This window comes from Tauraco erythrolophus, chromosome 5 (assembly GCF_009769465.1).
Source record: "Tauraco erythrolophus isolate bTauEry1 chromosome 5, bTauEry1.pri, whole genome shotgun sequence".
Classification (NCBI taxonomy): domain Eukaryota; kingdom Metazoa; phylum Chordata; class Aves; order Musophagiformes; family Musophagidae; genus Tauraco; species Tauraco erythrolophus.
Window position 1 is genome coordinate 3,467,394 of NC_141469.1, and position 24,782 is coordinate 3,492,175.

Genomic DNA, 24,782 nt, shown 5'->3' on the forward strand with positions numbered 1-24,782 from the left:
CACGGCCGCGGCCGCTGCGCAGAGGCGGATGCCGCATGCCCCGAAAGCCGGTACCGCCCCCGGCGGCGGCGGACCGCCCATTCCCGGGCGCTGAGGAAAAGGCGGCGGCGGGCGGGCGGTGGGCGGGAAGCGAGGGGGGCGGCCGAATGGCCGCCCCCCTCGCTTCCCGCCCTCCGCCCGCCCAAATGGGTTAATGCAGCTCAAAAAAAAAACCCGTATCCCGTCAGACCTGGAAATTTCGAAGGCACTTCTCCTCACGGATCGTCGCCAAAAGGTCTTTATTTCCCCTCCAGGCGTCGTCTGAAGGGCAGAAACGCTGACAGGAAGGTGAGGTGATTTGAGTTGTCTTCCGCGGGTGTCAGCGCCTGTGTGGAGGTTCTGTCATCTGGGAAAAACGGGATGGGTTTTTAAAAAAAAAAAAAAAATAAATAAATAAAATAAAATAAGGCGGTTTACCACAAAACTGCCCTCGGAAAGAAGGCAGTGACGCCTGACGATCAGTTGTGTCGTCGCCACCGCGTGCCACAGGTGTGATGTTATTTTTTATTATGTATTTATTTTATTCCCCTCCATTTGGGGCGATGAAGAGAAGTAGGGTGTATCGTGAAATCCTGTTATTGTCTGTATGCTGTGTGCGAACAAAAAATTCCTCAATTAAAAAAAGAAAAAAACACCATTGTCATTTCAGCCCTAAAAGATCAGTCGGGGCACTGGACTACTTCATCCCTAACTTCTCTAAGTTCTCATTGGATACTTTATTATAAAAAATATTAATTAACTAGTTGTGTGACTCGTCTAAAACCCAATATCTGAACAACAGGGGCTATAGTTGTCTTGAGCTTTAACTACAAAAACTACGACGGATGATTCTGTCAGATGCCACAATGTCTGAAGATTTCTGGCAAACAAAATAGAAAAAATCAGAATGGACACTACATTGACGTTCTGTAGATGAACATTTCTGAGGGCTACAGCAAGACAAACACGATATGGAAGGCACACAGCACAGCCACATGTTATTTGGTTCAAAAATCTAAACAATATATAAAAGAAATGCCGTTGTCCCACATGCAAAGGATCCAGAATCCACATGGAGAGAAATGATACCAGTTGCCCTTAGCTCAAAATACAGAAAATGTTTAACTTATACTGGAAATACTTCGAAAATGAAACTGTCCAGTTATTCATTTGTTTAGATACAGGGCTGTGTTCACTGTAAGATGACCAGTGTAATTCTCAGAAAAAGAAAGCTTTTTAGCAATTGACTTTAAAAATCTTCTGCCCCTTTCTTATTAACTTGGGGGATGTCCTTTCCTGTGGTCATAGAAGATCAGAAGAGCTGCAGGTAGGGTGCATTTAGAAGAAGTAAAAATATTCCAGGGTTCTAAAGGCCAATATGAAAAAGCATCACCACTAATTACACTTTTGAGGGGAGGAATCCAGTTCAAGGCCCCTGTTGGCTATAGGAATCACGCTGTAAGAGAAAAAAGGGGTTTCTCTCAAATTAGTGAGCCTGAACTGGGTCACTGCCCTTCAGATACCGATAGCCTGTCAAATGTATCTGGAGCACGGATACTATATAGCTTAGCAAGATAACTCACTTCTTCTTCACCACCTTCAGTCCCTCTGGCTTGAAATTACAGCGCCACATCGACACACAGCATCAGAAGTTAACGGTAACGTTATAAATATAAAGATCACTCAAAAAACAAACCCTGAAGTGACCTATAGCCAAAAGAAGTCGTCGTCATCTTTTAGTTAGTTGCTGATGGTAAAAACCAGCATTACTCGCACGGCAGCGAGACGGCTGGAATCTCTGATGAAGACATCCCGTTGACACTGGACACTGTCCATAAGTGAGAAAGGCTCCTTCCCCGTAGTGTTCGCTACGATTACAAATAAAATAAAACTGAAGAACCATCTGCACTGACAGAGTGAGTTTTTGACGTCTGCTCTGTGTGTGTGGTTGTGGTTTGTGCCGTTCGTTTAACGAAGCCAGAAGTGGTATCTCGGCAGTGGAAGAGTTAATCGGTTGCCAAGTCAGCTGTCTGTTAGCAGCGCTGAACAGATGCCGGGACCCAGAGAAGGGACTCGCTACAATAATGCTGAGCTCTAGAAGGTGGGAGGAATATAATAAATTAATGCCAACTAAGCTCCTTTTTTTTTTTCTTTCCTGGAAATGTGAGGTCAGCCTTGAAAGGTGCATTACAGTGATTGCATAGAGGAAGTGAGAATGAGGGTGAAGGAGAAATTAAATCAGCTCGAAATGAATTACAGAAGGTGACGCGTATCGACGTGACCGGACAGAAGTACGCTAAAGGTTTGAGAAAGTATTATTGGAATATACGATGCCTCACAATGCTATTTTCCACAGAATTGCCATTTTGGCAAGGTATATACTGCTCCTCTCCCAAAGAGAAACGTTATAGTAGACAAACCTGCCAGGAATTAATAAATTTCTTCAGAGCAATTGGAGACCTTTTGTTCTACAGTACCCTAGACTGTGCAATATAGGCCACCAAACCGAGGAGAGAAATGTCTAGGAATTGATGGGGAAAAACAGAAAAGGGAAAGCGGCTCAGCGGCCGTGAGGTGTGACATTTTCCCAGCGACCTGACTGGGTAGGAGCTGTGCAGCTTTGCAGTTCTTTTCAGCACAGCAGCTGGTGTCCAACAACTCCTTCCTTCCTGTTGCTTTAACCCTAAACTCTCTTCAACACAGCACTTTCGTTTCGGGAATATCTATGCCAAATGTCTTTGTTTCTGTAGTTTTGAGATTCTGATTGATTTCTCCCGAGTGCCACGCCGCTCTTGTCCAGCACCAGAGAAGTCAACACGAGCAGAAGACTCACCGTCACGTGTTGCTGCGTCGGCTGCCGACTCCTTCACTGGCACGCAGCGGAGAGAGCAAGAGTACGTCGGATTAAGTCTGACTTTGCTCAAAGAAGCCCCTCTTGAAGCAAACAGGTTCCCTTTGAGCCTGGTAATTCGTGCAGAAACTGACAGGTTTTTAAAATCAAACGCACAGCCGGGGCACCGGTACAGATGTCCCTTCTACAGCAAATTATTCCACCTTCATCATCGCGGCGTTCGCGGCAACATAAGCTGCCTTGCGACAGCGTGCACAGAATATTTATTGATTCAGTTCATCCTGGTTTGTGTTTCTTTTTTTATCTTGGCACGTTCCCATGCCGAGATAAGATTGCTTAGTCATTTGTTCTTTATGTGTCTTAATGGCTTTAAGAAAAGACCCTTCAGGGAAAACGCTTTTTTACTCCTTACAGCCCAGCAGATTTCCAGCCCGTCTCGGGCGCTCCCTTAGGCTGGGCTTGTTGGGAAGGAGTCGGGCACCTCTTGTGCCATCAACTCATAAATTTGTTTCCTGGCTGTTCCTGTCTTCCCGATAACCTTGGCCCGACGTTGAGTAACGATCCTAGACTGAGGGGACCGGGATGCAGAGGTATTCACGGCAAAAGCAGAGGAGGAAATTTTAGGAGTAAGAGGCCCTGAGGAGCGGGAGACTGTTGTAATTACTGGGGACAGCCAGGGCATTGGAAAGGGGAACGCCCGTTACGGCCAAAGGGCTTCCCGAAAGCACCTCTGGGTGCTGTGGTGCAATCCTTCCCTTTTGGGCGGTCACTGCTGACTACAAAACACTTTCCCCTTCTTCTGATGAAAATCCAGTCTTAAGCCTTTTAATTAATGAGCATAATTACCCCTGTCTAACAGATAGGGACAACTTTTTTTACCTTAAATCAGTAGACTGATTTATTCATCTGTGCTCTTGATACCTTTTTTTGTGTTACTCGGGGAAGGATGCAGCTGACATAGACAAGGCTCCCTCAGGGCTTCGCTGGGTCCTCCACTAGTTTTCTAAAATTTTAGAAAAACGTTTGCAGCATGTTGTGTTAAAAAAAAAAAAAAAACCCACAACAAAAAAAGATCAGTTTTCATACAGTATGTTGATGATTTATTAATAGCCAAGGAATCTTTCATAGCTGACACCCGTACCTTACTGTGTCCCTTCGCTGAGAAGGGCCATCGAACTTGTCACAGTCTTTACACGGCTGTAAGACACAGTTTTTATGAAATAAATGTAAAATATCCCGATACCGCCGGTTGCGGCAGCCCGCCTTCCTTTACGGCACCCGGCCCGGGCGTGCGGTGCGGCTGTTGCGACAGGTGGGGCGCGCGCTGCGCCTGGCAGCACCGCGTTGCCTTGGTGACGGTGCGCTGAGCCCGGGCCCGCCGCCGTTTCATAGCGGGGCGTGAGGCCCCGGTGCCTCCCAGCCTGACGGAGCTTTTCCCCCGTCTCCCGCAGGAGGAACGCGGCGGCCATGGAGAAGTACCAGGTGTTGGGCCTGGTGGGGGAAGGCAGCTACGGCGTGGTGACCAAGTGCAGGAACAAGGAGACCGGGCAGATCGTCGCCGTCAAGAAGTTCCTGGAAAGCGAGGAGGACGCGGTGGTGAGGAAGATCGCCGTGAGGGAAATCAAGCTGCTGAAGGTGAGCAGGGGGCTGTGAGGGAAACGGAGGGGAGCGGGCCTGCTTCTTCCAGCAAAGTCGGACCAAACCGATGGCTTTCTGACAGCTTTGTGTTTAAATCTTGGTTGGTTAGGTCTTCTTTCAGCCGACAGACGTTCGTGAACCGCTGCGCCGTTAATACAGAGCGTGACCTTTTCGTTAAGAAGCTCCTGTCCTTATTCTAGCTGGCAAGGGGAGCGATGCACCGAGCCTGGGGGTTCCCTGGGGAGGGAGAGCGGCGGAGTCCGGCCTTTGCCGTGCTCGAGGTGCCCCTTCGGGGCGTGTTTTGAGCCCTAGTCAGGTGTTTTAAGTAGCTTCGTGAAGGCAAATGTCTCCTTCGAGCAGAATATTAACCTTCATGTCTGCCGTCTGAGTTTTTCGTGCAGTAAAGGCACAAGTTGTTCAGAAGTGATGGGTGTGGGTGAGATCTACCTGTAGGGAGTTAACGGGTTCTTGGGAGGAAACTGCCTCTTGAGACTCCTTAATAGTCCTTTAAGGAGTGGTGTTTAGCCAGTGAAGTTTTAGGATGAGTGTAAATTTAAGCCACCAGGTCAGTTTTGAAAGGGAAACGCAGTTTCTTCTGACGCCAGTTTACAAAGTACAACTAACAAAGTCCAAACCAAAAAAGACTTAATTGGGCCCTGTTTGGATTTCCATGAGCCGCCAAGCCATGGCAGATTCATTCACCTTTCAGGTGTAACCTTGCCGAGCTGCTTTAGCTCTTGGCTGGGTGCTGTATTTCCTTGGCCAAACCTGACTGAACTAGCAGTCTGTTTACGCATGACTGCGTTCAGCAAGGGAAGGTTCCACAAGGGGAGTCACAAGGTCTCTATTGCCTTCTGGTGGTAATTGTGTCCCCCTGTGTTGTCTACCAAATTTCGAGTACCTCGCTGCTGTGAATTTGCTGAAAACAAAAGAAAAGCTGAACTTCTAAAACCTGAAAGTGAACGGTGACCCGAATGTGTGACAGTGTGCCTAACCAGAGTGGGTACCAGTGCTACCTGAGATGGAAAAGTGCTTCTGGGAAAATTTTACTTGATTTTATTTTATTAGTGGCGCTTTCCTGGCAGACATGCTGCCGGCGAGAGGCTGGAGGAGGACAGGTATCAAATTCCCTGAACCTTATCCATTAATGGCTAGTCCCTAGGCTGAAGCCGGCTGGCATAATGTCCTTTGCTGTTTGAGTGCATGATTTGCCCGGTATCAGTTGTGGATGCTTTATACTCACCTAAATTTTAAATGTCCAGGCGTACTTCAGCCTGCTGGCTTTTTATCAGCAGTGTTATGTGATGTGGCTGCGTTATGTGGGTTGGTTTGTTAAAGGTACTTCTCTTCATGGGCCGTAGATACTCTGTCAGGGAAAATACCCAGGAGCTTTTAGATAAACAGGGTTTTGTGTGCGTGTGCTTTTCAGTATTTTGTTCCTCTAGTGGCTTTATTCTTCCTACAGAAGCTTTTGCAAGTTCCTAAGCTGTTCAACTGCCAGATTTTTCTGCTGCCTGCCTTTGCGAATAGGATGCCAACGATGCAGGGTAGCGTTTCGTGCCGTGGTTCGCCTTGCTCTTTTGACCGCCTTCAGCCCCTGTGTTTGCAACCATAAGCTCTATCAGTAGCATTTTCCTTCTTCCCTTGTCCCATGGTGATGTGCGTAGAAAAGTCCTTGCCTCTGTGCACGGGCATAAGTGGTAGTTTTAAGTGGTGGGACAAGGGTGATCTGTCTGCTGAAGAAATGCAGTAAAGTCTTATTACAGCTGGAGCACATCTAGGCTTTTCCTCTGATGCGGGCTGTTCCGGAGGTGGGAATACGTGCAAGCCTGTCTCCTCTTGGCTGTCGCAAGTGTCTCTTTGCAAGTCTGCCAGACTATAGTCCCTGTGCTCTGGAGGAAAAAAAAGTCATCTTTGCCATCACTGCAAGAGCTACAGACCTTTGGAGTTAATAGAAATGTACGTGCTGGCGCTTCAGACGCAGCCAGCAGCTCCAAGCGTTGTCCCCTCCAGCTCTTTTAAAGCAGATCTGTGTGAGTCTGGATCCTACCTAATGTGTCGGCCGGGTGCACGTAGTTACTGAGTCAAAGCACGTTCCATCTCCCAGGTGTGTTGGGAATTAACTGGTTTCCTGGGGAGATGGAAACTTAGCAAGGGGAACGTCTCCATATATAGCTCAATAAATACAACGTCTCGCGGAGAAAATAAATACCTAGAGACTTAATATTTTTGTAATTTTTTCACTTGCATGCTCCATGTGAACCTAAATTTTTGTCGTATTTTTTGTTTCTTGTTCTGGAGTTGGGGCAGAAGTTGAATCGTGTCTGAAAACAGCAAAACCTCTTGAGGTATCCTGTGCTGGGAAGAAACTATTCCTGAGAAAAGAGCTTTTTTTCTACTTGGTCATCTTTTTTAAAATCTTCACTTTCAGACCTTCTAAGAAATCCGGGTCTTTGACAGACCCAGGTGCAGGTTGGCCGGCTCTCCCTCTGGACCGGCAGAGCGTTTCTTTTACAAATCCCTGTGCTCTGCAGTCCTTTTGGATCTTCCTTGGTGGTGATCCCTGGGCGGTGGCGCTGCCTGCAGGCAGCCTCCGATGATATTTCCCTGCTAGGCTCCAAGCTAATAAGTAACTGTGCGTTGTAGCGGGGTGTGTTTTGTTCAAGTGGTGCGTGATAAACCTGTGTTACAAACGTGCAGCGAATTGGAGCTGGATTCTTGGCTGGTCAGAACCTGATGACAAAATAACTAGAAATAACTAGAAATAACAGCGGCTTTTTTTTTGTCCTTTCATTTAAGTTGCAGGGTTTTTTTTCTTTAAACTCTCTTCAGCTTTCCCTTCTGCGTAATATTTGGGGGAAAAAAAAAAATTCTTCAAATCCGTAGTTGGTCAGTTTTCACTCTGAATCCACTAGACACAGTTTAATAGAAGCTGTTTAATTGTTAATGCTGTTACAGGTAAGAATGCTGAACTTGCCTTTTATCCGTTCAATGTGCTTGTATTCTGGCACAGGAGTTACCATGAGTGTGTATGAGCTGGCAGTGCCAGCAGAAATGCTTCGGGTATGGTAGGAGCTTAAAATAAAAGTCTTAGATCGGCCTTATTAGAAAAAATTAAGATACAGACACTGAGTAGTTGGTGATGAAGTGGCAGTTAGGCAGAACAGACAGGTATTGCATCTGCTTTAGTTTTTCTTTTAAAAGAGGACGTAAGACATTTCAAAAAAGAGGACCTGAAGAAAGGAATGATAGGCCATAAGAGTAAAATTTCCTGGAAACGTGGGAGAAAAGAGATGGATCAGCTTTGGGTTGTTGGGAGAGGCAAAAAGTTTTCTTAAAACAAAACATTGAGAACTGTCAGCAGTAATCCTTTGAATCCTGGCTGGAAGGGGTAGCTGGCGTTGCTCCCTGTGCCCTGTCCTGAGGGAGCGGGCAGGGGAGCACAGTTAGGTGCCTGCTGTTTCTCGCGTGCTAACCACCTGCTCTGCTGGAATTCTTTGTGGCTCCCTAAAGATTTCTGTCATGTGGAGCATAAGCTTGCTCCAAAGCTCGTCGAGATCAGGGCACCAGTTGGCGTCACCTCTTATGTGAGGAGAGTGTTGGGCGAAGCAGAATGCCTGAGATCTTCCAATAACAGAACAGTGTGTTTTGACCATCTCCTTTAAGAAGACGTGGCCTGAGTCAGTGTTTTATTTATTTTTAGGTTACAAAAAGAGGTGTCCGTGTATATGAGGCGGTGGAAATCCTCCAGATAACGTTAATAAAATCACTGTCAAAAACAGAACCTATTCTGAAATATCAGCAAGCTGATTTTAAGAATAAATGAATGTGAGTGCCATGGCAAGAAGAGCATTCCAGGGCAGCGTACCAGCTAGGTTGCAGCTAAAAATATCTGGTCGCAATTTACCAGTTATATGCTGGTATATCACAAAATATTTCCTGTTTTATAACAGCAACTCAGGCACGAGAACCTCGTGAACCTGCTGGAAGTGTGTAAAAAGAAGAAACGGTGGTACCTGGTGTTCGAATTTGTGGATCACACGGTGCTCGATGACCTTGAGGCGTTCCCAAACGGCCTGGACTGCAGCAGAGTTCGGAAATACTTATTTCAGATTGTGAGAGGAATAGCGTTTTGTCACAGTCACAATGTAAGTATGCACAAGAAGTCAGCTCTGCAATTAGCCTTGAATGAATAGATACAGAAGCGTATATTTCTGAAATACATTAAAATTAAGAGAAATAAAGCTGAAAAGGAAGAGGCAGGGCAGAAGGGCAAGACTCAATTTCATATGAAACGTCCGAGGTTGATGTCAGCTAATCCAGGAATCTGTATCTGATCGATTTGTGAGAGTGTTTCAAAGGAAGGGTCCAGAAGTCCATCAGGATCCAGTCCTTGGTGGCACCTTATTGTAGGTTGGCTTCTCTTGCGAAGGGACGCAGTCTCTCTTTCAAAAGTTTGATTCTTATGGTGTCCACATAAACATATAGCCTTGCTTTTCTCTTCAGTATTTTTAGGTTTTTGTTCTCAACTGTTTTCTAACAGGTTTGCCGGTTTAATCCTGGTTGTGTAACGATATAGATAAACACACGCACATCTGTTTATGTATTTTTATGTTTGGGAAACTGTGTCTCTTAGGAATTCCTGAAATACTCTTCACACTTGACTACAGGACGTGCCCGTGGCACTTGCAGTGTTTACAGCTCTTAAACTTGTGGTCAAGGCCAGATTTTCAAGCATAATAAATTGTGCCTGATAAAACACTTGTAGTAAATACATCTGCAAAACATTTGCAGAGAGAAAATAAAATAAAGGCTTCTGTGTGCAACAACTAGAGGTTCCATGCCTACCTCTGCACTTGGGTCAGCACGTACTCTTTGACTGTGTGCACATAGCTGCAGACTCCGTTTGCTTCCCATGCCTGCAAAACTATCATTTTCTACCTGGCTGTGAGAAAGCTACTCTTTTTGGTTGGCCAGTCAATTTACTAGGTAGAAACGAGGAATTTCTTTTTCTTGACTTGCTTTTCTCTGGGCAGATAATACATCGGGATATTAAGCCGGAGAACATACTAGTTTCCCAGTCGGGAGTTGTAAAACTATGTGACTTTGGATTTGCCCGTACCTTAGCAGCTTCTGGGGAGGCTTACACAGACTACGTGGCAACCCGATGGTACAGAGCTCCGGAGCTGCTGGTGGGAGATACCAAGTATGGCAAGTAAGACTGGCATGCGAGGCTGCAAAAGGTTTGTGGGCTTGCGGGGAGTATGGAGGAGCGTGCTCTGTTTTTCGGGGATGCGGGGGACTACTGCGTGGCAAACAGGTGAAGGGGATGCTGTTCATCGTTCCCTGGTTATTCACTTGGAAAGGTTTAAGCCTTCCTCTTCTCTCTCCCACTCTACTACCACAGCTAACTACTGCCATTGCTGGGCTTTCCTGGCTCACAAGGCAAGGAGAGCCATCAGCGTTCCTGGTGTGTTGTCTGTGGGAGCTTTTCAGTTGCTGATGCTGATACTGGGGGAGGCTGTGATGCAACTCCCTCCTCTGCAGCTTGAGTCACGGAGAGAAGGCAGAAAAGTCCCTCTGAACCATTCCAGACAGACATTTCAGGAGGGAGGAGGTGGGATGAATGAGTTTTTTCTCACTGGGATCCCCAGTGCCACAAAAGCAGGTCGGAACTTCACCTGTGTTATTCGCAGGTCTGTTAGTACAGTTGTGCAGGTTGATGTATGTCCCTGTATTCCTTAAACTTCCGGAAATGCACCCGAAGAGCGGATGCCTGCAGAAAGAGGAGCTGCTTACCTTTGTGCTCTCTATAATGCGAGATTCTACTCACGTGTTACGATGTATTAGTATTTTTAAAGCATTGGGCTTTGGACCCTGATTTTACATCTGTCAGGCTTCTGATAGCATTTGCCTGCTTCAAGAGCTGAATCTTTGCCGTTCATCAGAACACTTGTAAGCCTGGAAAACAGCTGTTTTGCTGTTTAGGGAGGCAGAGCAGCCCTCGGGGCTTGTAACCTGCCGAAGATGTGCTGTGCACTGGCCTGGCTCGGCCTTTAGATCAAAAAGAGGGATGAAGCCGTGCTGAGCTGAGGTGTTGTGTGGTTTTGTGTTTTTTTTTCCAGGGCTGTGGACGTGTGGGCTATTGGCTCCCTGATAACAGAAATGCTTACAGGAGAGCCTCTCTTCCCTGGAGATTCAGACATTGACCAGCTCTACCATATCACCAGGTGCCTGGGTAAGAACAGCCTGTTGGGCTCCTAGTGCCTGCTTAGTAACGAAGGAGTCAAATACGTTTGCACAGAGGGAGGAGGGTGTGAGGAGGGAGGCTGTGGCGTGTGCCAAACTATTTCTCAGATTATGTACTCTCATTGCCTTTTCCAAACGGGGAGTCAGGAGCTCGTGAGTACAGCATCCACTCGTGGCACGCAGGTGGAAAGAGAACAACCCAGACTGTAGCCCTTACAGTACTGCTGACCCAGTATTTCAGCCTCTCACAGGACTGTTCTGTATTTCTTCCATGTCTTTGCTTTGTTTGTGTGATTCCAGGTAATTTAATTCCAAGACACCAAGAGTTATTCTATAAAAACCCCCTCTTTGCTGGGATGAGGTTGCCTGAAGTGAAGGAGGCCGAATCTCTGGACAAACGATATCCCAAGCTCTCTGCTGCAGTACTAGATTTAGCCAAGGTAATTCACTGATGGTTTACTAGGAACGTTTTCTCTGTTTATGTGTCCTTCGCCTTGGGGAGCAGAATGAAGCCTTCGGAGAGGGCTGAGGCTGTTCCACTGGCATTCTCTCAACTACCCATGCAATGAGCAACTGCGTGGGTTGGTAGCTTAATGAGGACTGTGAAGATACGACAGCTACCATGCTGGGTGACAGGGGAGACTAAGCCAGTCATCCAGCTAGCCAAAACGGTCACTGTGCATTGTCCAGGGAGGGTTTGTGGCTCGTAGTGCCCCACTGATGAAGGTTTGCAAGAAGATTTGAAAGGTGAAGAAGAGCTCGTGTGTTGAAAGCGTCCCCCGACCACCTCACTGTGTCAGTTGATCTTTTTGAAAGGTCTCCCAAAAGCTTTGCCCCGTGTCCGCTAGCTAAGCGGATGCGTTGCAGGTAATACACAGCCCCTTATTCCTCACTTGGTCGCAGAGCTGTGTGGATGTACTGGTTTCCGCCAGCCCTCCCTCTACGTGCTGGTGGAGGCACGGCAAGCGAGCAGGGTTGGATGGGATGGCATCCAAACGCATCCCTCGCTCTTCGAGCTGTGTGTCTACTATGTGGGAGTTAGGGAGCCTACGATATTGTAACAGATTCTGAAGAATCCTTCCGGGGAGTGTTTTTGTGCTTCCACACAGTAGTCTGGAGCACCGATAACGTTGGGTAACTAAACCTAAAACCTCGTGGTTGTGTTTGAAATGCCTCAGCATCCAAACGGATTCCAAAGCCGTAGCCAAACAAGTATGACTGAAAAGAAGGGAGGTTTACTGAGAGCAGTGACCTGTTTCTGGTACGGATACTCCCTCTGTGGGCGTTAGTGATTGGAACAGAAGCAGCCAGCAAACCGTAAACTTTTTGGGTAGTGGTGTATCTTGGGCTCGGGCCCTGGAGGGGGGAGTTGTGCAGCTGTTTTTCTTGACTTCACTGGCAAGTGCTCAAGCCTTTGTTTCGTTTCTAATGTATTTGCCCTCTGATGTTTACGTTGATTTGACAGAAGTGTTTGCAGATTGACCCAGACAAAAGACCATCCTGCGCTGAGCTCTTGCAGTGTGATTATTTTAACAAGGATGGATTTGCTGAAAGGTGAGCCGTTTGTTTTTTGGCTAACATTAGAAGGGAGTTCAGCAGTTGTGCTTGAAGATAGCATGCTGGGTTTGCAGAGCTGACAGCTGCTCAGTGTCCTGGGTTTTGCTGGGTTTTAGCCTTCCTGGAAATAGAGCAGTTGAAAGGGAACGCCTTGCAGCGGCACGTTTGCCTTGTTACATTGTCGTGACGTTAATTCATCAGCGTGCGTGCCCGGTGTCACACCGTATTGGGTAGTATAGTCACAGTCTGGTATATATATTTATAGTATATAGTGTATATACTATTTATAGTATTGGCAGTCTGCATCTACACCGGACTGGGATACAAACACCTTTGCTGCTGTAATGTGAAAAGCACGTGCTTGTCAGATTTTATTTATTTTAGTGGATACGTGAGATTTGGCTGGCTCCTCGTTAGTTGAAAAGGCATAGGTTTCTTTGATTACTGGAAAGGTTATGGGAGCCTGTGCTGGACACCAACTGGTGATGATACTGAGATTAACAGAAGCTCTCTTTTTTTTTTTTTTTTTTTTCCTTATATGGAATGTAGATTTGCTCAGGAGCTTAAATTAAAGATTCAGAAAGATGCCAGAGACCATCAATTACAAAAAAAATCAAAAATCAGCAGAAGGGACAAAGATGATGTTTTAGAAGAAAGAAGAATGCTGGGTGTCCAGGTTGGTTCATCTTTGCTTTCCAAACCTGTATTTATTTATTTTTTTTCTGTTCTAAAAATCTAAGTATGTGCAGCAGCTTAAGTTCGTAGCAAAAATATAGGCATCGTTGTCCGTTGTATTTTTTGGAAAAAAGACTGGGTAAGTGTAATGTGCCAGAGAAGCTGACCTTTGGAGGGCACTGGGAGTCTAAAGAGCGCTGAAGAAAGATCTTCTCGCCCGGTTCTAGGTGGTACGTTAGGCCTGTGTCTCCACAGCTCTGACACTCAGTGCAACACAGCCTGGCAGGCTGTTGCGTCGAAGTTCCGTGCCCGGGATTCTGGCTGTGCAGCTACTACAAGGTTGCTCTAGCGCTTGGCTCCGCAGTCTGCAAGAGGCTTTAGAGTGACTTTGAGGTGACAAGTGGGCTCAGTTCTTATTTCATTTCTTTGGAAGTGCCACAGGATACGGCTCTTCTTCCTCCATCATTTCTGATCCCATCCTAAGGTGACTTATTGACAGAGGGTGCTGGAACCCCAACAAGTCTCCTCTCTTTTGATGGAAAACAGAGGTTTCCTGCTAAAAATTATTTTGTCTCCATCAGATCCTTGCAGAATCCTGCAGGTTTAGGCTTTTGACTTTTTTTCCCGCACGCACTGCTCTAAGCTACTTTTTAGACGTGACTGTAAGAGACAGACGCTGCTTATCTTCCCAAACAGGATTTCAGCATTGACCCAAAGAGCAGAGATGGAAAGCTATCAAAAGCGAAGCGCTCTAAAGCTGATGCAGAGAAAGCAGACCGATCCTCCAACCTGAGCTCCCTCTATGACAGTGCCATCAACCCGTTTAAGATGAGCCCTCAAACCAGCCTAAAAGATTCCAGCAGCAGCTTGGACTACGCCAAGAATGTAGGCATCGCTATCCCTCCCATCAACCAGAACTTTTCTCCCACTACGGTTGGCATGGGTCCTGTGCCTGGGAGCCTTAAGTACAGGTATGGGAGCAGAGCTAGAAGAGCTTGTATCCATTGTCCCTGTCGCCAAGGAACTGTAATGTCCTGAGAGCCGTGCAGGGCAATGATGTAGGAAGGCGAGATGGGGGTTTGGGACAGGACATGATTAGGAATCTAATCATGGCTCTTGGGTGGAAGATTGTAGGTGGATCCAAAAGCCCGGCTTCACCTCGAGCAGCTGTGTGTGTCCACACAGGCACAGGGGCCCTGTGCTTCTGCGTTTGGCCCAGCTCTGCTGAACAGCGACGGTTTGTCAGCCGCTGTGTCGCTGGCCCCTCCTTGACTCATGGCTTGTCCTTTGGACCAAGGTCTCTGTGAACCGAGCTCCCCAAGGATGTTCTCCACGTGAGCCTTCTTTCTCCGTGTTCGTGACAGTGTTTCTGGATGTCTTGCGTTTGTTGGGTTTATATTCACCGTGTTGTCCCAGTTAATACTAAGTTTGGGGCCTTTTTGATTACAGAGTTGATGAAAAGAGTAAAAAATACTTGAACCCATTTCTAAAGCAACGGAAGCATTCTCCAGTGGGCCGTTACAGTGTAAGCTTGACGTCGGTAAGTTGTCCGTCTTTCCCCCTCAGCAAAGCAAAAATAAATTCTGAACTCAACTATGTGTTCTATTGTCAGGAATCCCATCTGTTGCAGCCTTCACCATAACCCCCAACTAGAAATATTTCTCTTTTTTTGACTCCTTTTTTCCTACATGCGTGTCATCTGTTATCCTTTGCTAATAGTTATCTTACATGAAACCTATTTTGTGTCAGAGGACAATTTTAAACGAAGGGAACACTGCAACACAGGATATGTGTGAGATCTGGAATATAGCCACGGCCTCCTGCCTGGCCAGCAAAAGTAGACCATGTGTGCTCTGCTACTGAAGCCACGTTGAGGTTTTGCATTTAACACGGTCAGGGCCTTATTTAGTCACGTCATAAATGCATTCAAAATTGATAATGAAAACAAACGAAATGGAAAGCTTTCCACTGCGCTCGCTACCTACGCAATATTCTTTCCATGCCAACAGGAACTTTTGCCCTTTTACGGATAACTAATCCGAGCCATTCTCCAAGTGTTGTGTTTTGTCTCTCCGAAAGCAGTCTCACGTCGATGATTGGGGTTTTTTTGCTGTGGCTGTTCCGTTGTTTGTAACATGTAAATGACACTTGAGCAGAATGGATTCCTTCATGCCCATCAGAGTCTTCTCTTTTACTCTTGCTCGAGTTCCACCTACAGCGGAACATTGCTGTGGTGATGTGTTTTTAAACTTGAAAATGGCTTTATTTTTTCCATTGTTTCATGAGCTGGTACTTATGCCCTTGATTACAGGTTGCTAATGAAAAAAACATCCTGCAGGCAAATAGGAAAAAATGGGACTTCTCCAAGACAGATGTGCGTTTGCCAGAACTAAATCATCTCCCTGAACTGAGAGGAGTAGAAGGTATGAGCTTGGATGTCTAAAGAAAACCTGGGTACTAAATAAGTGGCAGGAAGCAGCGCGCGTTACAACAGTCAGCTCTTGCTTCCTTAACGTTGTACGCGTCGGTTGCGTTTTGCAGCGTGGCATCCTAGATTCCTGAAAAAGGAAAACAAAACCGTTTCGGAGTCCCGCGTCCCCTCCCTTGCTGCTATTGACCTCCATAACCCAAGTCTGGCCTCACAGCAGGTAACAAAGCAATAAAACAGTTTGTGCTGCTCTGTATTTGTTTGCTTTGTGACTCGCTGAGCAGCGTGACCCACAGATTTCCAGTGTGACTCGTAACGGATGCAGAACTTGCCTTGGCTTCTTAACTGTCTGAGTGAAAAGACCTGAGGCCTTATGCTGGGGAAAAGACAAGGGCCACGGATGAAATGTGGGCTCTGTTTGTCTCTCGGAGGTTAGCTAAATACCAGAATCTCACCACTAAAACAGACAACATGAATCGTTGCTGTTTCAGCTGGCTGGATCAAGGTGGAAGTAAGCCCGATTTGCCAGAGTTGAAGAGAGACCGGGAGGGACACGTGTTTGGAGGAGAAACGGACACGTGTCCGGCTGTGTTAGATGTTGAGGGGCTGAGTGTAGGTAGGGAGGGAGGAAACGTAGGAGCCAGGCATAAGGAGAGAAGGAGAAGACTTGCAACTTTCTTAAAGATGAGTTCCTCAGGAACATTGAGATGTTTGAGAGGTAACTAATTCCATAGGCAGTCACTTTGGCTACCTTGCTTCCAGTTGAGATTTGGCAGACTGTGCTGGTGGTGGTAAGCTTTTTTGAAGTTCGATTTAATCAAAGAACAGATTTTGTTGAAGTTACATGTTGGCATTGCATATGTCCCTAGAAGGTGAAACCACCTTCTGTTTCTTCTATTTATGCTACGCCTGGAAATTGACCCTCTCTTTTTCTCCTTTCCCAAAATACAGTTGTCGGGGACCTTGATGCCCGATGCATCAGAAGCCAGCTTCCCCAGAGTTGAGCATTAGCCTTACGGAGAAGATCACACCTGCCTGTAAAAGGTAGGCTTCAAGTTCCACAGCGTAGCTTTCTGGTGGCTTTCATTTCTGCTGTGCAGTCTTCTGGCGTCTTTCCAATGGGCGGTTTGATGAACACTTCCCTAGCTGGGAGGCGCAATGGGAAAATCCTTTTACAACTCGCATTCTCAGTTAGGACACCTAGCTACGACAGACTTCTTCCTGAGGGCAGCTTTCTTTACGGATACTGGAGTTGGCTGTGACAGGTAAATCGTTTTCCTGAGCTGAGACGCTGGGCTTTGGGGTTGGAAATGAAGCAGCTCATGAAGTTGGAGGTTGAGGAGGAAACTGCCTGCCTTCATGTGAGGAGTGGAAAAAATGAGTTGTGCGTACAACACTGTCAAGTGCATCACAGAAAATGGGACTTGCTTGCCAGAAGGGAGAAAAGCGTTTTGGGGAGCTTGTCAAGCTTAAAGTTAGGGAAAATTTGTAGTAGTTACGTCACGTGACCGCTGACTCTGAAATCTCTGCACTGATGCTGCACGTGTTCTTCATCTATATGAGTGTATTTGTCACTTGCGTTCACGTGATGTGATGGCTTAACACTGCTGGAAAGTAAGAGGAAAAGCCATAGGGATGGAAAGCAATCCTGGTAATAGAAGTGAGGGAAAAATAAACCCTACTGAAGCTGTCTGACATGTGAAATACGGAGGTGTAAGTGCACAGCTTTAGCAAGGTAAGCACATGTAATCAATCAAAATCAAGGCAGCGTATCATCAGGGAGTACCTCTGTGGTTCTGTCAGCCTGTCCATAACGTCCTTCTGCTCTTCTCCTGATGCAGGCAGCTGAAACAGTGGGAACAGTCCACCTGAGTTTCCGGGTGCTAAAGCTGCGAGGTCTCTGCAGGAGAGAGCAGAGGATCCCTTCCTCTCGTTGGCACAGCGGGCGGCCGCGGGAGGTGGCTCAGGCCCAGTTCGAGGACAGAGCTCGCGCTGCCAATGCCGCTGGATTTCTTGCATGCCAAACAGCTCCGGAAATGTTGCCTTTCTGGCCTTGGGGCCAGGTCTTGCCTGAGGTTGTTCAGAGGAAAAACAGTGGTTATCCGTGTGTGACGAGGGCAGAAGCTGGTGTGGAGAATTTGGAAGGAAGTTGGGCTTTCTTTTGTCTGGCTGCTGCCCTCTTAAGGGTTTTCATTTTGAACAAGTAGTGAAGGGAGTAGGTAGCTGCCGAATTTGCCATGTTTCAACAGGATACCTGATCCGTGTTGGAAAACACCTTTGCCTGCACAAAAACATCAACGAAGAAACTGGAGAGAACTGGACACAGAAGTGTAAAACTCAACAGTGGCTTGTGGGGGAGAGAAAGATGGCATCGCTTTTGTCTCGGGACTGGAAGGAGACCGTTTTGCTCGACTGACCTCAAGTCGGTTGTAGTCAGTTCTGCGGTGTCCCTGCATTGCTCCCAACTCTTGTTTTCCAGCAGCTCACGCCCCTGTACAGTGCAGTTCATTTTGGAACTTGTCTTTCCACAAAACGTCGCCTTTCCCATCGATGTCTCCTGGCAGAACACAGTAGGAATGTCATTGTATTTAGAGCTTTGTGGCTATGCTGTGTTTTGACATGTACGTTAAAATTTGTAAATAAAAGGATACTCAAATTCCAAATTTCTTGGTAGTGGTGTGTGCTCACAAGGGTTTAGTCTTCCATGGACTTGGTGTTGTATCTGCCCGTGTATATCCGTGGCGTTACCTGCATGGAAAAACAGGACTTTTCCATCAGTTTTTATTTAACGGTTGACAACGTTCCTTGTAACCATTGACACGTGCAGGTTCCTCACGTCCCTGAGCCGCATCCGGACAGCATGGATCTCTCCTCCAGCGTGCCCTTTCCCTTTCCCGTTCTGCTGGCGATAGCACCGTTTTGCTCCCCTCGCCCTGCTTTTTCCTCGCCGCTAGCCAGGAACTGCTCGACGGTAGCCCAGTTGTACCCACAGCGCATGGTCCCAGCTGGCCATAGCAGGCGTTTTGCTAGCCGTGGGCAAACGCAGCCATGCTCCTTGCCCAAAATGGACCTACTGGGACCTCACCGAGGCCGGGGGTCTCTCCCAGCAACCGCACTAACATCCTCAACCTCCGGCAAACAACAACCCTTGGAAAATATTCAGGGAAAACCTCCCTGCTGCCCGGCTGCGGGCTGCTTTTCCCTGTGCTGCAGCAGTGAGCCATGATTTCTGGTTTTATTATTTGGGGAAACAGGGAATGAAGAAAGGTTTATGAGGAAGGAAGGGTCTGAGGGAGGAAAAGGAAAGTTTTAGGAGACAGGAGGGGAAAAAAAAAAGGGGTTTTTTTTTGGGGGGGAAAGGAAGAAAGGTTTAAGAGAAGGGGGGGGGGAAATAAAGGCCTCAGGGGTTGAGAAGACCTATTTTGAGGAGAGGGAATAAAGGTTTGGGGAGGAATAAAAGCTCAAGGAGCGGGGGACAAAACGGCCAGGTTTAAGGCGGGGAGATGATTAATTTGAAGGGGCGGAGCGGTTCCGTTATAGGCGGCCGCCGCCGGAAGCGGAAAGGCGGCCGGGCGCGGAAGCGGAGAGGCGGCCGGTCCCGGCGAAGCGGCGATGGCGGCGGGCGGGGAGGAGGGCGGCGGCTGCGAGCACTACCGGCGGGGCTGCCTGTTGCGGGTGAGGCGGCGGCGGGGCCGGCAGGCGGCGGGGGGTGGCGGGGCCAGGCGCTGAGCTGTGCCGTGCCGTTCGCAGGCGCCGTGCTGCGGGAAGCTGTACGCCTGCCGGCTGTGCCACGACGGCGCCGAGGGGCACCGGCTGGACCGGTTCCGTGTGGCCGAGGTGCAGTGCACCCGCTGCCGCCTCCTGCAGAAGGTGGGTCCGCTGGCGGGGCGGGGAGGGGAGGGCGCCGCCATTTTGGGGGGGCGGCGCCGCCATGTTGTGTGGCCCCGCGCCTCACAGCCGTCTCCTCTCGGCCCCGGCAGGCCCAGCAGCGGTGCGAGGGCTGCCATAGCCTCTTTGGCGAGTACTACTGCGGGATCTGTCACCTCTTCGACCGCGATAAGAAGCAGTACCACTGCGCCGAGTGTGGCATCTGCAGGTGCGGGAGGGGCGGGCGGGACCCGCGGCCCGGCCCCGCGCGGGGGGGACGGGGCGGAGCGAGGCCGGACGGGAAAGAGGGGACCGGCCTTAGCCTGGCGCTTGTCTCTTCAGGATTGGGCCAAAGGAGGACTTTTTCCACTGTTCGAAATGCAATTTATGCCTAAGCTTGAGCCTTCGAGGAAAGCACAAGGTAAGAATACACCGGGTAACTCCATTTCTTAAAAAAAAACCCACAAAAACTTCTTGGAAACAAAGCTGACAGTGCCTTGGCTCCATCCGAGTTCCTACGGATGGGGGGGTGGCAGGTTCTCTTTCTCTGAGTGCACTTAGCAGCCATGCAGGGCCCTTCTGGGCTGGTTTCGCTGGCAGCTGGAGCTGTTGGAAATGCACATCTCCATCTCCTGCTTGAATTTTAAAAGGAGCTGTTGGTTGCACATCTCGGTGTGTAAGTTGGAGCTCTTGTTCCTGCTGCAGCACAGGGAAAGCGAGGCTGAGTGCAGTGCAGGAGTTCTGGGAGCTCTTTCCTTATCTATATTTTCAAGCTATTTGGGTTTTAAGATGCCAACCCACCTGTTAATTGTCAGAGCTTCAAACTTAAAATGCAAGCTTTATTGTTTCATTGGTCTTTTCTTCCCATTCCAAAGGAATTTTAGAATTGAGAAAATTCCGATATCCATACAGTAGAATAACTTTTTATTTCTTTGCACAGTGTATCGAAAATGTCTCCAGGCAGGACTGTCCGATATGTTTGGAGGTGAGCTTCCTGTTTTCACCTCTTGGATTTGTGTGCAGCTGTGTTTTTGACTGTTTGAATTAATTTCCTTGTTTTTTGTCTTGACCCTCGCCTCGAAACAGGATATTCACACGTCTCGTGTTGGAGCTCATGTTCTGCCGTGTGGTCATCTTCTTCACAGGTAAAGCACTGCAGATTCTTGAGAAAGGGAAATAGCTGCTGCCTTGCGTGTGGTGTTTATTCAGCAGCACTAAAGGCCTGGTTAGTCAGCATCAGCTACTTCCAGCTGGTTTCTAAGGGACCCACATGCCAGGGGATAGTCTGTGTTTCATCAGGAAATACTTTTGAAAGGTTGTCTTCCTTTTGCAGTAAACTTTGACAGTGGCGGAGGGACCTGAGTGGTGTTGGTTCTAAATTTTTCCATGCTGAATTTCCTTCTGTTGCTACTTAAATTTCAAGAGTCCTGTAGAGAAGTCCCTCCTTGGTGCAGACAGCAGTTGCACGATGGTTTTAAGACGTTGGTGGCAGCTCATGGGTTCAGTTTTAGATCTCTCCTTAAAACAGTCTCCCAAGACAATGGAGTGCTCTGTTGCTCCACAAAAACTGCTGGCTGTATCAGGATTTTCAATTGATGTGATGTGTTGGGTGCCTTTGGAGGGACAATTTCCACAGGTTTCCTTTCTATTTACCCTTTCTGCTTGTCTTGCGTTACAGATCAAGTGTTTGTTCCCCTGTTGGCTCTCTTGTTTTCCCCCTGTTGTCTCTGTGCACTAAGGGAATAGCCTCTGTGTTTGACGTAGGCCTCTCCAGACTGAATCTTCCTTCAATTCCTGTCCATCTTAAACTCACCTCGTGATGTATGGTTCTTCTTTTTTTTTCAGCAAATTTGAAACACGGAGTCCTTGTCGTAGTGTTGACTCTTCCCATGTGTTAGGTTAGAAGACCTTAAAATGGAATCAAATGTGCTTTGTCCCTGAGTTTTTGCCTATGTACCTGGTGATTTTGCTGGGAAGCTTTCTTCCTGCTTAGACTCAGGATATTTTTTAATGTCTGGTTTGGGGGATAGCTGTGTACATTTTCCCTTTGTTCAGTCCAAATGTGTTAGCAGTCAGTAATTGCGTTGTTCTTACTGAGCTCCTCTTTGTGTTTTCTTTTCAGAACGTGTTACGAGGAAATGCTAAAGGAGTAAGTATTTCTAAACATCTCTTCTCTTACCATTGTTGTACTCCAAACACATTACTTAGAGGCAAAGATTGTGTTGCCAATCCTGTACCACATAATTTGAAGCCGAGTCCTAAAGGGATGAGGGGCTTTTAAAATCCGGTTCTGTTTGCGAGAACTCCTTGATTCATGGTGTTTCTCTTAAACTGGTATGATATGGAACTTTTCCTTTTGGGTGGCCTCATTTCATGGCCGCACTCCATTTTCTGATGGGAACTTTTTTTGTTTTCCTTTCTGCCAGGGGTTACAGGTGTCCTTTGTGCATGCACTCGGCTTTAGATATGACGAGGTACTGGCGTCAGCTGGATGATGAAGTAGCGCAGACTCCGATGCCCACGGAGTATCAGAACATGATGGTGGAGGTGAGAGAAGACACTTGTTCTTGGCAGCTCTGTGCCTTTGCGCAGCTGGCGGTAGAGGGCACTAAGAACCTGTCCTGGATCAGAAGTCAACCTTGATGGTTAGGGAGTTATCAAGACATGTCATCTGTAGGCTTACAGTATTCATCTGCTGAGTTTATAGACATACAAAAAAACCACCCTCACCTATACTGCAAAAAAAACCCAACCCCAAAACTGCAACCTCTTAGTATTGTAGTATCACGCAGAGGAGAAATGGCTTGGTCCTTGGAACTGTCTTGCTGGAAAAACAGTACTGTTGGGTGCTGTTATAGCAAAAAGCAGGAACACTGGGTTTTTAACAGCTTGAAGCTTCACGTTCCAGACTAAACACAGTGGGTTTTCTGCAAAAATACTCAGATACTGATTTGTGCAAGGCTAGCATGTTGGGAACGACTACTGGTTTCTTTCTGTTAACTCAGAACTGTGAAACTGGTGGTTATTTGCAGGTAATGCTGAATTCAACTGCACTTTCCAGTCTTTCATGTTTTATTTGCTTCTGTTAAAGGCTTAGATAACTCATCCTACCAGATCTTGGAGTCGGGATATTTGGAGAAAAAAAAAAAATCTCTTTTTTGTCTGTTTTGATAAGACTCCCTTGCCTGTCTTGCACAGCAGACTGGTTAATGCTGCTAGCTGCTGGTGGTCTGCTCCTGTTTTCACTCGAGGGTTTCTCTGGTGGTTTCCTACATCAAGAGAAGCAACCAAAGCGTGTCTATCCCTGACTGAGACAAGGAGTCGCCCTGCCCTACTAAAAGTAAAATATCTGTGGTGATTCAGTGTGGTCTGAGCAGTTACAGACGGACAAGTTCACTTGGCCCTGCGTTCTTTGAAAAGAAGATATTTTCTGGTTTGTGCCCTGATGGCAAAGCAGTTCTGTGGTTGCTAGAAGCACGGTTGTAGTATGTTACTGAGCGTCCTGCTGATACTACAGCCTCTTTTTCTTTCCTATGTGTGTAGATCCTTTGCAATGACTGCAACGCCCGGTCTACAGTGCCATTCCATCTCCTAGGCATGAAGTGCAAAAACTGTGACTCATACAATACTGCCCAAGATGGAAGGTGCCGGCAGCCTTTGGAGGAGCAGTGATGGAGACACGTGCTGCATCCGGCTGGACGACGAAGACTCTGTTGTGGAAGATGCTGTCTTAAAAAAAAAAAAAAACAAACCCACTTGTCAGTAAAAATGTATTCCAAGTTGTTGCGACACCAGTGACGTAGTTACAAGGTTTACTTAATGCTGGTGCAAAGGAGTTTTGCTAATTGTGCCCCACTCACTAGTACCTGGGGCGCAGCGCAGCCCGGCCCTTCAGGAAAATCCCTACGGAGCAGGGTGATTCCCCAAAAAGGTTAGGTTGTAGAAAGGATGGCACCTTTGAAAGGAGCTGTGTGCTGTGTTGGAGAAGAGACTGGCCAGAAGAATAACTAGTGAGATGGAAAAATGAGAAAAGACAAGCAGCTGGTGCAGCAGAAGATGCTGTGGGGCAGCTGAAGGTTGTGAGCCTAACGGGAGGTGGAGGTACAGCTATTCCACTTGCAGCTGTTGGGGAAAATTGCTGGCTCTGAGAGTGGCCTTTTTCCCACAGAGCTGAGGTTGGCCAAGTTTGATGAGAGCACGTTTTGTTCCTTTTAAATGATGTGTTTGTTCTCGGGCCTCGGAGCTGTCGTTGCAAGTGGCTGGAGAGGGTGAGCTTGCAGAAATCGCATTCTTCGGCTTGATTTGCTGACATGCAGACGGAATTTTCTCGGAAAGCAGGCCAGCCTGCCCACATGCATGCGATTAAGGGCCTCCAAATCAAGTTGTGAGATGGCCCTTTCCCCCCAGACACCCATCTGAGCTGTCTCTCTGCTTGGATTCTTCTGCCAGCTGCAGTCACATAGATACCGGGTTCTTCCTCGTTTTGCTTGTCCCACCTACCCGGGCCGAGGTGTCGTGGGGTTTTTCGATGTGTGCGTAGCGGGATGTTGTGATGACAACACCGAGTGAAGCACAGTGTCAGGATTGACGTCGATCCAAATAATCGGGCTGACCCCAAGATGTTTGCTGAAGTCACAGCAGTTTGTAGAGGCACTCAAGTAGTGCAGGGACCAATTTTGTTATTTTTGTTTATTTTTTTTATGGTACGTGGTTTCATTGAGGAGAGAGAAGGGAGGATTGGAGGAGGACTTTTTAAAAAAAAAAAAAAAAAATCCCCATCAACCTTCTGCCCCTTGCTTTGTGTAATATCCTCCCCAGGATGTTTCACCAAGTTCTTCGTTTCTGACAATTTCTGAACCTGCTAATAGCTTCCAAGAATGAAATAAACCTTTTTTATTTATAAAAAAAAGGTAAGAAAAAGCCTATTTACTCTTCACTGTACAAGTACTTGTTTTTAACTGGTTCTGCTGTAAAACAACAGCTTTTCCTTTGAATCTGACGGTGCCTCTTCATGTCTGAAACATGAGGACAGGGTGAAGACGTCGCTGTAGCGTGGCTTTACTGGAATATCTTGTTCTCAAGCACTTTTCTCACTGCTACAAATAAAATAATGTCTCTATTAAAACAAGACACCGATGTGTGATGTGCTCTCCTTTTGTGCATGTGCTTTTTCGGAAGTTCCCAGCTCAATTTGTGGCTCAAGGCTGAAAAAGGAGGGTTGGATGTCTGCGTGTGTGACCCCTGGGTCTCTGTGATGAAAAGGGGGGTTTCAATAGCCCCTGCATTTCTGTTTTTTTGGGGTAGAAGGGGGGGAAGGGACCTTCCTGTGGCATTGCCCTAGGGAAAACTGGTTCTAGTCTGGGCTCTTCAGTACTTGGAGGGACTGGGATGAGCTGGAGCATGTCCAGTGTGGTGCCACTGAGATTAGAGACTCTTAATTTTTTTGTGTGAGTACTTAAATCTGACACAGCAGACCCTCACCTACATGGCTGAATGATG

At 47.3% G+C, this 24,782-nt stretch overlaps 2 protein-coding genes across 4 annotated transcripts; both read left to right on the forward strand.

Annotated features, from left to right (window-relative positions):
• The first annotated feature begins 189 nt into the window (after positions 1-189).
• Positions 190-18,056, forward strand: CDKL2 (cyclin dependent kinase like 2). Of its 3 annotated transcripts, XM_086611438.1 has the most exons (15): positions 190-327; positions 2,769-2,912; positions 4,321-4,504; positions 8,461-8,655; positions 9,544-9,722; positions 10,633-10,745; positions 11,057-11,196; positions 12,222-12,310; positions 12,863-12,989; positions 13,685-13,959; positions 14,438-14,528; positions 15,300-15,411; positions 15,530-15,636; positions 16,368-16,460; positions 17,258-18,056. In XM_086611438.1, exons 3-14 carry the CDS (start codon positions 4,337-4,339, stop codon positions 16,425-16,427), a joined length of 1,656 nt encoding a protein of 551 aa, XP_086467564.1. In that variant the 5' UTR covers positions 190-327; positions 2,769-2,912; positions 4,321-4,336; the 3' UTR covers positions 16,428-16,460; positions 17,258-18,056. The 3 variants fall into 3 exon arrangements, with proteins under 3 accessions (XP_086467564.1, XP_086467565.1, XP_086467563.1); XM_086611439.1 differs by lacking the exon at positions 2,769-2,912; XM_086611437.1 differs by lacking the exons at positions 190-327; positions 2,769-2,912 and having other exon boundaries at positions 4,244-4,504.
• A 972-nt stretch (positions 18,057-19,028) lies between these two features.
• Positions 19,029-23,631, forward strand: RCHY1 (ring finger and CHY zinc finger domain containing 1). Its single transcript, XM_086611700.1, has 9 exons — positions 19,029-19,091; positions 19,167-19,286; positions 19,397-19,512; positions 19,626-19,704; positions 20,224-20,268; positions 20,370-20,428; positions 21,406-21,432; positions 21,710-21,830; positions 22,827-23,631. Exons 1-9 carry the CDS (start codon positions 19,029-19,031, stop codon positions 22,953-22,955), a joined length of 759 nt encoding a protein of 252 aa, XP_086467826.1. The 3' UTR covers positions 22,956-23,631.
• Positions 23,632-24,782: the final 1,151 nt, after the last annotated feature.

What these genes read in the sequence shown, in the direction of transcription:
- CDKL2 (XM_086611438.1), top strand. Translation starts at nt 4,337, where the DNA reads ATGGAGAAGTACCAGGTGTTGGGCCTGGTGGGGGAAGGCAGCTACGGC. An exon ending in CGTTTTGTCACAGTCACAAT is followed by an intron (nt 8,656 to 9,543) that starts GTAAGTATGCAC and finishes TTCTCTGGGCAG; the next exon opens with ATAATACATCGGGATATTAA. An exon ending in ACAGTGTAAGCTTGACGTCG is followed by an intron (nt 14,529 to 15,299) that starts GTAAGTTGTCCG and finishes CCTTGATTACAG; the next exon opens with GTTGCTAATGAAAAAAACAT.
- RCHY1 (XM_086611700.1), top strand. Translation starts at nt 19,029, where the DNA reads ATGGCGGCGGGCGGGGAGGAGGGCGGCGGCTGCGAGCACTACCGGCGG. An exon ending in GCCGAGTGTGGCATCTGCAG is followed by an intron (nt 19,513 to 19,625) that starts GTGCGGGAGGGG and finishes TTGTCTCTTCAG; the next exon opens with GATTGGGCCAAAGGAGGACT. An exon ending in ATCAGAACATGATGGTGGAG is followed by an intron (nt 21,831 to 22,826) that starts GTGAGAGAAGAC and finishes CTATGTGTGTAG; the next exon opens with ATCCTTTGCAATGACTGCAA.